Below are 13,031 nucleotides of genomic sequence, written 5' to 3'. Positions count from 1 at the left end.
CCGATGAATATGTCTTGCTATAAAGGGGTAAATCGTTACCTCGTAAGAATAGACTTGCGTCGTTGAGTCCGTTCATGGACAATGACGGTATCATACGTGTAGGCGGAAGGCTTGAAAACTCACCTTACGAATATAATATAAAACATCCTATTTTGCTGTGTAGTAAACATCACGTCACTAAAATATTATTTCAAAAATACCATCTAGATTTATTGCACGCAGGGCCTCAACTGCTTTTAGCAAATATTCGTCAATTATATTGGCCCTTAGGGGGCAGAAAGCTTTCTAGAGTAATCGTAAAAAAATGTTTAAGATGTTTCAGATATAAAAATACAACTATACAACCTGTCATGGGACAATTACCAATTTCTCGTACTAACTTAGAATTTCCATTTTTACATTGCAGTGTCGACTATGCCGGACCAATACTGATAGCTGACCGGAAAGGGCGAGGTTGTAAGCTTATAAAATCATACGTGTGTATTTTTGTTTGCCTTGCAGTCAAGGCTGTGCATATCGAGCTTGTTACAGATCTGACCAAGGAAGGCTACATGTCAGCTTTGAACCGTTTTGTGGCTCGTCGGGGCAAACCTCAGTCCATTCTGTCAGACAACGCTACGAACTTTGTTGGTGTTTCCAAGGAGTTGGAACAATTTTTACAGACTTCAAACCTGCCTTCAGAGGTTGCTCAGCAGGGCATTCAATTTTCCTTTGCCCCTCCATATTCTCCCCATTTTAACGGAATTGCTGAAGCAGCGGTTCGTTCTACCAAATACCATTTAAGGCGCTTGATTCAAATGACTAACTTTACATATGAGGAACTTACAACTTGTCTAACTCAATTTGAAGCCGTTTTGAATTCCCGTCCGCGTACCCCTCTCTCATCATTTGTTTAGGCCAAACACAGTTGCTTGGTTTTAATGGTTTATTTTCGGATTACAAAGTTGCAAAAAGACAAATTATACGGTGCGCGTATGCATCGGCAGCCGGTTGAGATTTTGAGTGACGTTTCTTTTCCCCGCACGCCGCTCCGCCCGCTTATAGTGTTGCCCGCATCTCGGGCGCGAACATCCTCCCCGGGTTGAACACCTTTGTTCAAAGAAGCAGTGTGATGGGCCCACAGCTGTGAATAAACAGATGAAAGTGGTTGTAATGGAAGAGTTGTGGTATCAGAGTGACGAGAAGGTTCTAGTCCAAGGGAAGAGGACAGATGTTTTTGTAGCTCCGTAGAACAGTTTTTCCTTTCATCTTTAGTTCTGCCACTCTTGAGCCTCCATCGACGCCAGGATAAATTTTGGTGACTCGTCCCAATGGCCACAGTAGAGGAGGTTGACCTGCTTCCTTCAATAATACAAGAGTTCCGACAGATAGTTGTCCTGTTGAATGGAACCATTTAGTTTTTGTTTGAAGTAAAGAGACGTATTCTTTAGAAAACCGCTTCCAAAAATGCTGCTTTATATGAGTGATTCTTTGATAACGCTGCAAATGCTCGACCTTCATGTTTGTAACCTGTGGATAAGGTAACAGATAAGAGAGTTCGTCCGATTAAGAAATGAGAAGGAGTAAGAGCAGAGAGGTCAGTGGGATCAGATGAGAGAGGAGTAAGCGGACGGGATGGCGTGCGGGAAAAAGAAACGTCACTCAAAATCTCAACCGGCTGCTTATGCATACGCGCACCGTATAATTTGTCTTTTTGCAACTTTGTTAATTCCAAAATAAACCATTACAACCAAAAAAAACAAAAAAAAAAAAAAAAAAAAAAAAAAAAAAAAAAAAAAAAAAAAACATTTATCCTCTTCCCTTGGACTAGAACCTTCTCGTCACTCTGCTACCACAACTCTTCCATTACAACCACTTACATCTGTTTCTTCACAGCCGTGGGCCCATCACACTGCTTCTTTGAACAAAGGTGTTCAACCCGGGGAGGATGTTCGCGCCCGAGATGCGGGCAACCCTATAAGCGGGCGGAGCGGCGTGCGGGTGAAGAAACGTCACTCAAAATCTCAACCGGCTGCCGATGCATACGCGCACCGTATAATTTGTCTTTTTGCAACTTTGTTAATTCCAAAATAAACCATTACAACCAAGCAACTGTGTTTGGCCTAAACAAAATACATTGTGTTATGTTTTAACATTAGATTCTTGAATAAAAGTCTGGATCTTGTAATTAATTTATTTGTAACACGTTTTTACACTGTTGTCTGTTGTAACAGAAGTTGAAAAGGGAAGAGAAGGGCACGCGAACAGAAAGCATCGACAAAGAGTATGAAGTGTCAAAGATTAACGAATCAATTCGTAACATTCTCGCCATTTTTACAAATAGTGAGATTATATAACTCTAAAATAACACAATAGAATCTAGTAGTTACATTATTTAAGTAATAGTATTAATAGTTAACAAGGTAAGTATGATGTACACACAAGGTAAGTATCCTTTACACTTTTTTAGCAAATCAATTATAATAATAGTGTGCCGTACACGACGGGTTCGGGTCCCGCGGCACAACCTGCCTTAGACTACGTATCACAAGGCCTGGCGTAATATTGTAAATATATGAACTGGCACTCACCTACTCGATGCCCCGTTCACCGCCTGCAGGTGCCTGGTTACTCTGTCGGTGTCAGTCGAGTCAAGTAAGTCACTGTCATACAGTCTAAAGGCGCCAGCAATGCTGCACTCCTGATGCACCCGATGCACCGCTTCCCGTAAGCGCCCTATAGACGCGTCCTTTACCGAACCGAACGCGGAACCGTAAACTTAGCGACCCTGTACGCTAAATATAAGACACGTCCGATGAGCTATCCAACTGCCGACCACTTTTTATGCTACCACGATGCGTTCTGTCGACTCACTCTTTCCCCGCACAAGCCCCCCGCAGGCCCCGCGCCCGTCCGTAGCGGAAAGGGATTTCTAACTACCCGCTTGTGCGGGAGAATAAAAATGAGTCGACCTACCTTCTCTAACAATTAAAACCGCCAAATTCAAAGGTAGCGAACTACAGTGCAACTGTACCGAACAGTCCCCCGCCCCAGCCAGACGATATCTGGCTGCGTCTAAAACCGTAATTAGAAACCCAAAATTAAACAAGCTTGGGGAGAGTTGCCACTGCTCGCTTTACCACCAAGTGGCCTAATAAAATCCATGTAACCATCCAATTCGCATTACCTGTTCCGCGAATAAATCCGTAATCCGTACCCGATCGATCCGCGACCGTAAATGTTCCACCGACCGTATTTAAACAATGCATCCCTATGAACCCGAGTCCAAAACCGCGCGCGTGGTTACCTGTTTACTCCGAAGAGAACCGACGCGAACCTGAGCGGTGGACAGTGAAACCGTACTAAGCGATGAGATGCATTGCGATGGAATAGACAGGAACGAATTAACGTTCCGGAGAATGATTGTTAATAAGTCGCGGTGAGGAAATCCGATCCTGATCACTTACCACCTGATGATCCGATTGATGCGGCCGGCGTCGCTCCAACCGAGGCCAGTCCATGAAGTGAAGTGGCGAGCGAGCGCCGCCCGTACAAGGCTCCTCTGCCGCAGCTTGAGGGGCGCTGCAGGAGTCACGCGCCCCCCTGCCCGTGCTCGTTGGTGAACCCTGAACACATTGCCGTCCGCTGTTTGCCCTAAGCCGTGGTGGAGACCTAACATCACGGCGACCTGATGTCCGCTGCATAGCTCCAGACCACTGCTCCCCTGCATTTTTACTACGAACAGGGGAAGTTACAAGTCCCCGAGTGTTTGGCGAGTGCGAGCCGTTGCGGTTCCCACACAGCAGGAGATGATGCCTACCTCCACACTGACCGCACGCACGAGTTGACCGGCAGTGCGAGACAAGGTGGTCCCCCAAGCAGCAATAACACCAAAACCGTTGGAGAGCAATACCGCGCCGAGCTTGCCAACGTAGTTCCCGGAACTTGGGGCAACCCGTAACACCGTGTCCTGTATCCCGACAATAACTGCAGTGAACGTCCTGTGCCTGTCGTACCGCTGCGTTAAACATGCGTGGCCTATTACGCGCCCAAACCAGTGGACGGTGTTCGTTACCCGCGGGCCTCGCTCTAGGAGCAACTACGGGAGGCCCCGAAGGGGGAGGGGGAACATTCTCCGATCGACGACACTCATCCTCCAGGAATAAAATTAGGTTGTCAAAGCTGGGAAGATGAGTGGCGGAGTCCCCGCCGTATTCCAGTTCAAATCTATGTTGTAAATCGTATGGTAATTTGGAAAGAATTATGTGCAATAATAAAAACGACCACGTGGAGACAGGTAAATCCAAACCCTTGAGACCGTTGACCGCTATTAACAACGGGTTAAGAAGCCGTGTGCGCAACGACTGCGTAACCGAAATCCTAGGTAGGCCTAGGATAGCAGCAACGTGACTATCCGCTAATCGCCGAACATTCTGATACCTACGATTGAGTAAGTCACGGGCGATTTCATAATTACCGTCAACAAGACCTAAATGTTGGACGAGGCCCTTGGCCTCTCCCGTTAACGACGCCAACAAATAGGCAAGCTTCTGAGCAGGGGTCAAATCCCTACGACTGTGAACAATGCTTTCAAATAAATTGTTAAAAGCAACCCACTGTTCCAAGTCACCGTTAAATTGTGGCAAATCGAGCAGCGGCAATCTACTCATGAGCGCTGATGACGCCTCCGACTCCGCAGTAACGCGCGCGTCAGCAGCGCTTGACTCCTTAAGGGAACCGACAGCCTGAATAATTTGATCAGCCAGGTCGTCGGCCTGATCAATGTCAGCATTAATCTTCGCCATGGCATCCGCTTCTAAACCTAACTCTAGAATGCCACGGTACGCCGCATATAGATCCGCCATTTGATCGTCTAGAACCTGATATCTAGCCATAAGGGCTTGCGCACGGTCCGGCCTAGAAATATTCAAAACCGCTGAGCCGAGCCATCTCAGCACGCCTGTTATCCTAGCGGTATATTTGCCGGCCATAATTAATAAAATAAAATTTCAAAAAATAAAAATAAATAAAATCGAAGGTAGAAAATTATCGATGCTTCCAGAAACCGCTTACTACAAATGGTCGTTAAAGGAAAAAAAAATCTAAATGGTGGGTAGATAATTCTCGCCTTAACCAAATGTATGAAACCCGTTACAAAGAATTACCTAATAAAAAAAAAACAACCGTAATGAAAACCGACCAACTTAAATTATCGACGATAACATAAAAACTACCAAAAGAAAAAAAAAATACTAAATTAAATTATTAACCGTAATATTAAAAAAAAAAAAAACAAATTAAAAAAAACACCAAATTATATTATGCACCGTAACATAAACTACAAAAAAAACCGTTACGTAAAAAAGCTCTTATTTAAATATACTAGAAAAAACCGTGAAATTACTCAATTTAATATAAAACTATTATGAAAGAACCCCAAATGAAATAATCTAAACTATAAGAAATCAACAAACGGAACCCTAATGGCCGATTAATATTACGTAGCAATCGTACAATAAAAAATGTAACGTAAACGACCCGATTAAAAACCTAATATTGTACGACGTAATATGTTATAATATTCTGTATTCCGTTGTATTCCGTTATATTCCGTTATATTCCGCGCGAGAAGGACGTTACAATATTTTGCCAAGCAATGCAAATACGTACCCGAAAAACACGTAACCCGAATATAACCACGCGGTTATAACCTACGTGTTAACCTAACCACGCTCTGCTACCATCGAATTGTGCCGTACACGACGGGTTCGGGTCCCGCGGCACAACCTGCCTTAGACTACGTATCACAAGGCCTGGCGTAATATTGTAAATATATGAACTGGCACTCACCTACTCGATGCCCCGTTCACCGCCTGCAGGTGCCTGGTTACTCTGTCGGTGTCAGTCGAGTCAAGTAAGTCACTGTCATACAGTCTAAAGGCGCCAGCAATGCTGCACTCCTGATGCACCCGATGCACCGCTTCCCGTAAGCGCCCTATAGACGCGTCCTTTACCGAACCGAACGCGGAACCGTAAACTTAGCGACCCTGTACGCTAAATATAAGACACGTCCGATGAGCTATCCAACTGCCGACCACTTTTTATGCTGCCACGATGCGTTCTGTCGACTCACTCTTTCCCCGCACAAGCCCCCCGCAGGCCCCGCGCCCGTCGGTAGCGGAAAGGGATTTCTAACTACCCGCTTGTGCGGGAGAATAAAAATGAGTCGACCTACCTTCTCTAACAATTAAAACCGCCAAATTCAAAGGTAGCGAACTACAGTGCAACTGTACCGAACAAATAGAATTAGTAATCATAACATAACACTAGTAACTAAGTAACAAAAAAATTAAAGTAGCTTCTAAGTAGATTTAAATTTAAGTCTTAGTAGGTAACAAAATTAACTTATGAATAGGTCTAGCATAGTCTCCTTTAGAAGTACGGATAACAACTGACCTGATAAGACCATCCGTTTTATTCATTTTGGTAGAAATTACCCTGCCTAGAGGCCAAAATGTGGGGGGAGTAACTTCATCTTTAATTATCACTAAATCTCCAATATTTAAATTATTATGAATCTTTAACCACTTGTTTCTAGTTTGTAACTCTGATAAATAACTGAAATAGAATTGTTTCCAAAATCTCTGTTTTAAAAGTATTATTCTTTTGTAAATATTAAGTCTAGACTCATTTATTTCTAGTAAATTAGGCTCAGGTAAGTCTGTTATAGCTGTACCTATGATAAAATGAGCCGGTGTTAGACAAGTTAAATCATTTGGCAAATCAGTGATAGGATACAAAGGTCTGGAATTTAATATTTCTTCTATCTGCACTAATACAGTGTAAAGTAATTCATATGTTAACTTAGTAGTAAACAAATATCTCTTAAGTAGTGACTTAACAGATTTTATACCTGCTTCGTAAATACCACCCATATGGCTAGCTAATGGTATAGTAAATTTGAACTCTATGTTATTGGAAGCACAAAAATCGGTTATTTCACTATAACATTTGTCATTTTTAAACATTTTATAGAGATCATAAAGTTCAGATTTTGCACCTGAAATAAGACAAAACCTTTAATGAATATAAGGTTTTAATAAGCTAAAATTAACAGTTATATATTTTGGTTACATTACATACATTGACAAAGACACTAACAAAAACTGATTGACAATGACATTAGCTTATGGCTGATAGTTTCAAGTAAAAAGTTTACATCATTCTCCCGCACTATTTTAAAACATAATCTTTTAAAAATTCTGGTGTTTTACGGACGCGGTCAGATCTACGAAGTGTTGGCTCCGACGGTGGTGATGATGGTAACTCGGTCTCTAGCTCTCTGCTATTATCAAGTTCCACAGGTCCCGTTTCATTAGATGAAGGAATCTCCAAGTTTTGGTCCTCTGTTTCCGGAAGTGGTTCTGCGACATTATGATAATCAGTAGTGTGTTCATTATCTATTCGCAGATCTACCCCTTCTGAACCCAATGGTGCTAGATGACGATTCGACACCGTTGTTTCTCGGCCATCTGGGAACCGAATGTATGAAAAATCAGGATTACTGTGTATCAATTCAACCTCTTCTACTAATGGCTGATATTTATTTGTACGATTAAATTTCTTCATCAAGACTTGTCCAGAATTTGTAAGCCACGATGGAACAGAAGTGCCGTTAGTAGATCTTCGTGGGTGTCTAAACATTCTTTCATGTGGAGTGCAATTTATGGCTGTACAAAGTAATGATCGAATTGAATGTAAGGCTTGTGGTAATACTTGCTCCCAATTTTCTACCGAAAGATTCTTCGTCTTCAGCGCCAAAAGAATCGTTCTCCAAAGTGTAGAATTCAATTTTTCTACTTGACCGTTACCTTGAGGGTTATAAGCTGTAGTTCTACTAGTGGCAATACCTCGAACATGTAAAAATTCCTGTACTTCGGCAGAAAGAAACGCAGTTCCGCGATCTGAATGTACGTAAGAAGGCATGCCGAATATCATGAACAAGTTGTTAAGGTGTTTGATCACTGTTTTCGAGCTTACATCTGAGCATGGGAAAGCAAACGGGAATCGTGAAAATTCGTCAATTACGGTAAGTATGAATTTGTTATTATTGTTTGTTGGAACTGGTCCTTTAAAATCTATGCTAAGGAGTTTTTTTTTTTTTTTTTTTTTTTTTTTTTTTTTTTTTTTTTTTTTTTTTTTTTTTCCCCGTAATCCCCCGACATATTTATGGGTCGGAGACTTTATTAACTTTTTATTTTATTACATTTTATTAAATAATTCTAAAGTGTGTAAATTTAGTACTAAATAATGGTGCAAATATTGCTGCAATGTGCGGCTTTACTCTGAGTATGAGGACATACTCTCAAGGAAGCCGCACTGGTACTTGGCCGTTTTTGCCGCAATATTTGCACCATTATTTTACAATTTCCTAATATGATAGACCCTATTGACCTAAATATTGTTTTCTTGCATTTTTCAGGTTTCCGCTGGATGGCTGCTGTGTTCTTTTGCTTGATTGAGAAGATGGTATGTACATTTTTTATTTTTCTTTCATTTATACTACTGACTTTTCCTTTGTTAATTTTAATTCCAGTAGATTTACCCGGATCCGGGAAAGGTATAGACGACGCGGTCCATAAGAGGCCGCCCTCCGTTTGTGGTTGGTGGCATAGATAGGCACGCCACCCCTCTTTTGTTACTTTTTTGTATTCCCCATTTCCATCCACTCCCCTCTCAATCCGTTGTCCTCTCCATTTAATGCTGCTTATGGTGTCCGTAGCACATCTGATTCCGTTTTTTCTCTCCGGAACCAAAAGCGACGTTGATAGCGCAGACCATGCGAGGCCGCTCTCCGCAAATGCTTGGCGACATAGATAAGCATGTCGCCCCCCATTTGTTACATTGTTGTTTGCCTCGTTTTCTTCAACGCCGCTCTCGGGCCATTGATAGTCCAGATAAATGCTGTTTGTGGTGCCCCTAACATGTCCGTTTTCGTTTTCTCTCTCAGGAGCCGAAGACAATGTGGGTGGCGCTGACCATACGAGGCCGCTCTCCGTAAGTGTTTGGTGGCATAGATAAGCATGCCACCCCCCATTTACTATGTTCTTATGTGCCTTGATATCCTCCACATCGCCTTCGGACCGTTGACTCGTCACATAGTTTTTGTCATATATGGCTTCGGTATTCTCCTCCGGAACCGTTGTCGATGCGAATGTCGCGAACCATATGAGGTCGCTCTCCACGAGTGCTTGGTGGCATAGATCAGCATGCCACCCCGCATTTGTGACCTTTTTGTGTACTTTTTTCAGCTTCGCACCGCTTTCGGTCCTTTGGATTTTCCCGTCGCTTTTACTCCATGGGCCTTGATTGCTCGGGACAACTTCAGCAATACGTAATGGCGGTTCGCGCTATTGCATCCCATCTTCTCCGTACTGGACATTCTTGATCAAAGACGTTATGATCAAGTTTGTCCATCCCTTCACGACTGCAGTGGAATGCTAAGGCGTTCAAAAGCAGCCGTCGCTTTAACAAGTTTCCTCTGGTCATCAAAGGTATTTCGGAAGAATCTAGGTTTTACTTCAGAGCAGGCTCGACAAGATTTTGTCATTGTTCTGATTTCTTCAATGGAATACGGTAGGTTTTTAGAGCGAACCCAGTGAAACATTCTCGTTACTCCTGGGTGACAAAGAGCCTCATGCAGCGAGAAAAGTTTTGCAGTACGTGTTTCTACAGTGGCACAAATTCGGGATAGTGCATCAGCAGCATAGTTCTCTTTCCCCGGCCTGTATATAATATCGTATTTGAAAGCAGCAAGTTCCAGTCGCCATCTTTGAATCTTTTCATTCTTTATCTTACTTGAATGTTTCATATTAAACATAAAAGAAACCGAGCGTTGATCAGTTACCAACTTAAAGTGTCTACCAATAAGGAAATGTCTCCATTTCTTCAAAGATTCAACGATCGCGTAGGCTTCTTTCTCTATAGCTGAATGGTTTCGTTCGCTTTGAGTCAAAGTTCTCGAGAAGAAAGCTACAGGTCTACAATCTTGCGCGAGTACTGCCGCAATAGAATGGTCAGATGCGTCAGTTTCGACTGTAAAAGGTATTTTTTCATTAATTGCATGTATAGAAGACTTTGCGATATCATTTTTCAGGCCTTCGAAACATTTAATTTGCTCGCTTGTGAGCGGAAAATTTGTCGTATTAGCAAGTGAGTGGATCCGTTCAGAAAAGTTTGGAATCCACTTAGAATAATGTGCGAACATGCCGAGTGTCCTTCTTAAGGTCGGTAAATCGCTTGGTGGAGGCAAATTAATCAGTGGCTCGAGTCGCTCACTGTCAGGTTTGATTATGTGGTTTTGAATATTATAGCCTAGAATATTTATTGACTCTTGAGAAAATTTACATTTTTGTATATTCAGTGTTAAACCGTATTTCTTTGCGGCATTCACAAAACTTTCTAAGTTATGATCGTGTTCTTCAAGAGTACGGCCACAAATAGTTATATCATCAAGATACGCATATGTGTTTTGAAGCTTCTCTTTTCTTATAATCCAATCGATTGTTCGTTGGAAGCTCGAAACACCATTTGTTACTCCAAAAGGAATACGCCTGAATTGGTACAAATTTCCCAGCGCTTCAAAAGCGGTAAATTTCCTTTCTTCGGGTAGTATAGGTACTTGATGGTATGCGCTTTTCAGGTCTATTAGGCTGAAAAATGTATTCTTTGCCACTTTCGAAACTAAGTCCTCAATGTTTGGTAAAGGGTACGCGTCGAGTTCCGTGAAACGATTAATTGTCTGAGAGTAATCAATCACAAGGCGTTTTCTATGAGTTTTGCTTTTTGTTATTAGGACTTGGGCCCTCCATGGTGATTTACTTTCTTCAATCACCCCTTCTGCTATAAGATTTCTGATTTCCTCTGTAATAAATTCACTATCCTCTTTACTGTGCCTTCGAGATTTAATAGCAATAGGTTTACAGTTGGGAGATACATTCGCAAAAAGCGGTACAGCTGGTACTGATGCTTCAGCCACGTTACATACTTGAAGTGGATGTTTTGGCCCACCGAAAGAGAACTCTAGCGATGAATGTTCTTCGAGGACGTCATGGCCGATAATTATGTCAGCACAAAGATTTTTCACGATAAGAAGATTCACGTTATCATATGTATGATTTCCGATTTTCAGAGTTTGCAAAGTTTGACCTTCTACTTGTGAAGTATGATTAAGAGAGGCCATAGAAATAGTCTGATTGCAGGATTTTCTTTTGAACCCGCATAGTCTTGCAAAACTGTCATTTATAAAACTGATGGAGCTACCGGTATCGAGAAGTGCTTCTGCTCTTATTCCTCGAATATAAGTGGGTACAGTAGCTTTACGTAATGAAGAAGGTGATGCTGCAGTGATACAAGCGGAAAGATCTTCAGTCCTTTCTACCATAGAATTTATAGGTTTAGAAGAGCTTCTGCAAACAGTGGCAATGTGCCCCTTCTTGTTGCAGAGCTGACAAGTCTTTTCAAATGCAGGGCAGTTCTTACGAGGATGTATTTGTCCCCCACAAAAGAAACATTTTCGACGTCGAGGATTATTAACAGAAGAGCAGGTCTCGTCGTGCTTAGTTTGTGGTTTTGGACAGACTAATGTTGGTTCTTTTGGGGAAACAACATTTAAAGACAGAGTATTGAAGCTTTGGGAGTTGATCTCTGCAGTTTCGAGAGAGAGTGCTTGGTTGTAAGCTTGATCAAGTGTTAGAGTTAAGTTTTCTAAAAGCCTTTGTCTGATTTTATGCGATGATATGCCGGATATGAAAGCATCACGCACGCTATCGTTTTTGTTTGTTTCTGCATCAACAGTCGCAAAGTCACAATCTTTTGAAAGTAGTTTCAAAGCTTGTAAATATGTATCAATACTTTCTTCTGGTCGTTGTTTCCTAGTTGCTAACATGTGTCTAGCAAAAATCAGATTTTTTGGTTTTACATACAGTTTTTGCAGAATAGTGATCGCTTCTTCGTAGTTCGTAGCTTCGCTTATATATGTATAGATATTTGGTGATATATGATTTACTAAAAGCTGAAACTTTATGCAGTCCCATTTTTCTGGCGGAGGAACCGACTGTGCATCTGTTTCTGGAGCGGTCGGTTTCTGCACGGAAATGAAGTTTTCGAAAGTCTTACGCCAGTGTATCCAAGCTCTCGTACCAGAGCTATCCGACGGGTCGATATCAAACCTTTCAGGGCGAAGATATTTGTCCATGTTTTTTTTTTTTTTAGCTTATTAAATTGAAATAAGACAAAACCTTTAATGAATATAAGGTTTTAATAAGCTAAAATTAACAGTTATATATTTTGGTTACATTACATACATTGACAAAGACACTAACAAAAACTGATTGACAATGACATTAGCTTATGGCTGATAGTTTCAAGTAAAAAGTTTACATCAGCACCCTTGAAATTCGTTGCATTATCTGTATACAAACAAGTAGGCAATCCTCGTCTAAATATAAACCTCTTTAAAGCACATATAAAAGCTTGAGATGACAGGTCTGTCACTAATTCTAAATGAATTGCTCTAGTAGCCAAACACACAAATAAACAAATATATCCTTTTAAATATCTGCAGTTTCTAGCCATAGTGTTTCTGATGGATACAGCACCACTAAAATCTATTCCTACGTGCGTGAAAACACGAGTTAACGTAACCCTAGGAGTTGGTAGGTTTGACATTTGTTGTCCACAGACTGTTCCTCTGTACCTAGTACATCTTACACATGTGTGAATACATTTTTTAACTTCATGTCTACCATGTATTGGCCAGTAAGTGAGCCTTATGTTGTATAATGTGTTTTGAACTCCCGCATGAAGTAATTTGAGATGATAATGACGTACAATTAATTCAGTTATGTGGTTTTTAGCAGCTAATATAATAGGGTGCGCCTGACTATATGGTATGTCCGAGTGCTGAATGCGCCCTCCCACTCTTAACAAATTATTTTCATCTAAGAAAGGATTTAAGTTTCTGATAGGGCTAGAAGTAAATGTGTATAATT

At 41.5% G+C, this 13,031-nt stretch overlaps 1 protein-coding gene across 1 annotated transcript; it reads right to left on the bottom strand.

Moving 5' to 3' along the window:
* Positions 1 to 7,050: 7,050 nt before the first annotated feature.
* On the bottom strand, positions 7,051 to 12,418 carry LOC123723170. The gene is made up of 2 exons (XM_045685733.1): positions 10,924 to 12,418; positions 7,051 to 7,915 (listed from the first exon to the last, which is right to left on the bottom strand). Exons 1-2 carry the CDS (start codon positions 12,233 to 12,235, stop codon positions 7,836 to 7,838), a joined length of 1,392 nt encoding a protein of 463 aa, XP_045541689.1. The 5' UTR covers positions 12,236 to 12,418; the 3' UTR covers positions 7,051 to 7,835.
* Positions 12,419 to 13,031: the final 613 nt, after the last annotated feature.

The sequence above is a fragment of the Papilio machaon genome, chromosome W, assembly GCF_912999745.1.
Source record: "Papilio machaon chromosome W, ilPapMach1.1, whole genome shotgun sequence".
NCBI lineage: Eukaryota > Metazoa > Arthropoda > Insecta > Lepidoptera > Papilionidae > Papilio > Papilio machaon.
Note: the sequence above shows the minus strand (reverse complement) of the source record. Positions and strands in the feature narration are given on the sequence as shown.

What these genes read in the sequence shown, in the direction of transcription:
- LOC123723170 (XM_045685733.1), bottom strand. Translation starts at nt 12,235, where the DNA reads ATGGACAAATATCTTCGCCCTGAAAGGTTTGATATCGACCCGTCGGAT. An exon ending in ATCTCGAAGGCACAGTAAAG is followed by an intron (nt 7,916 to 10,923) that starts AGGATAGTGAAT and finishes TCTTTCTGCCGA; the next exon opens with AGTACAGGAATTTTTACATG.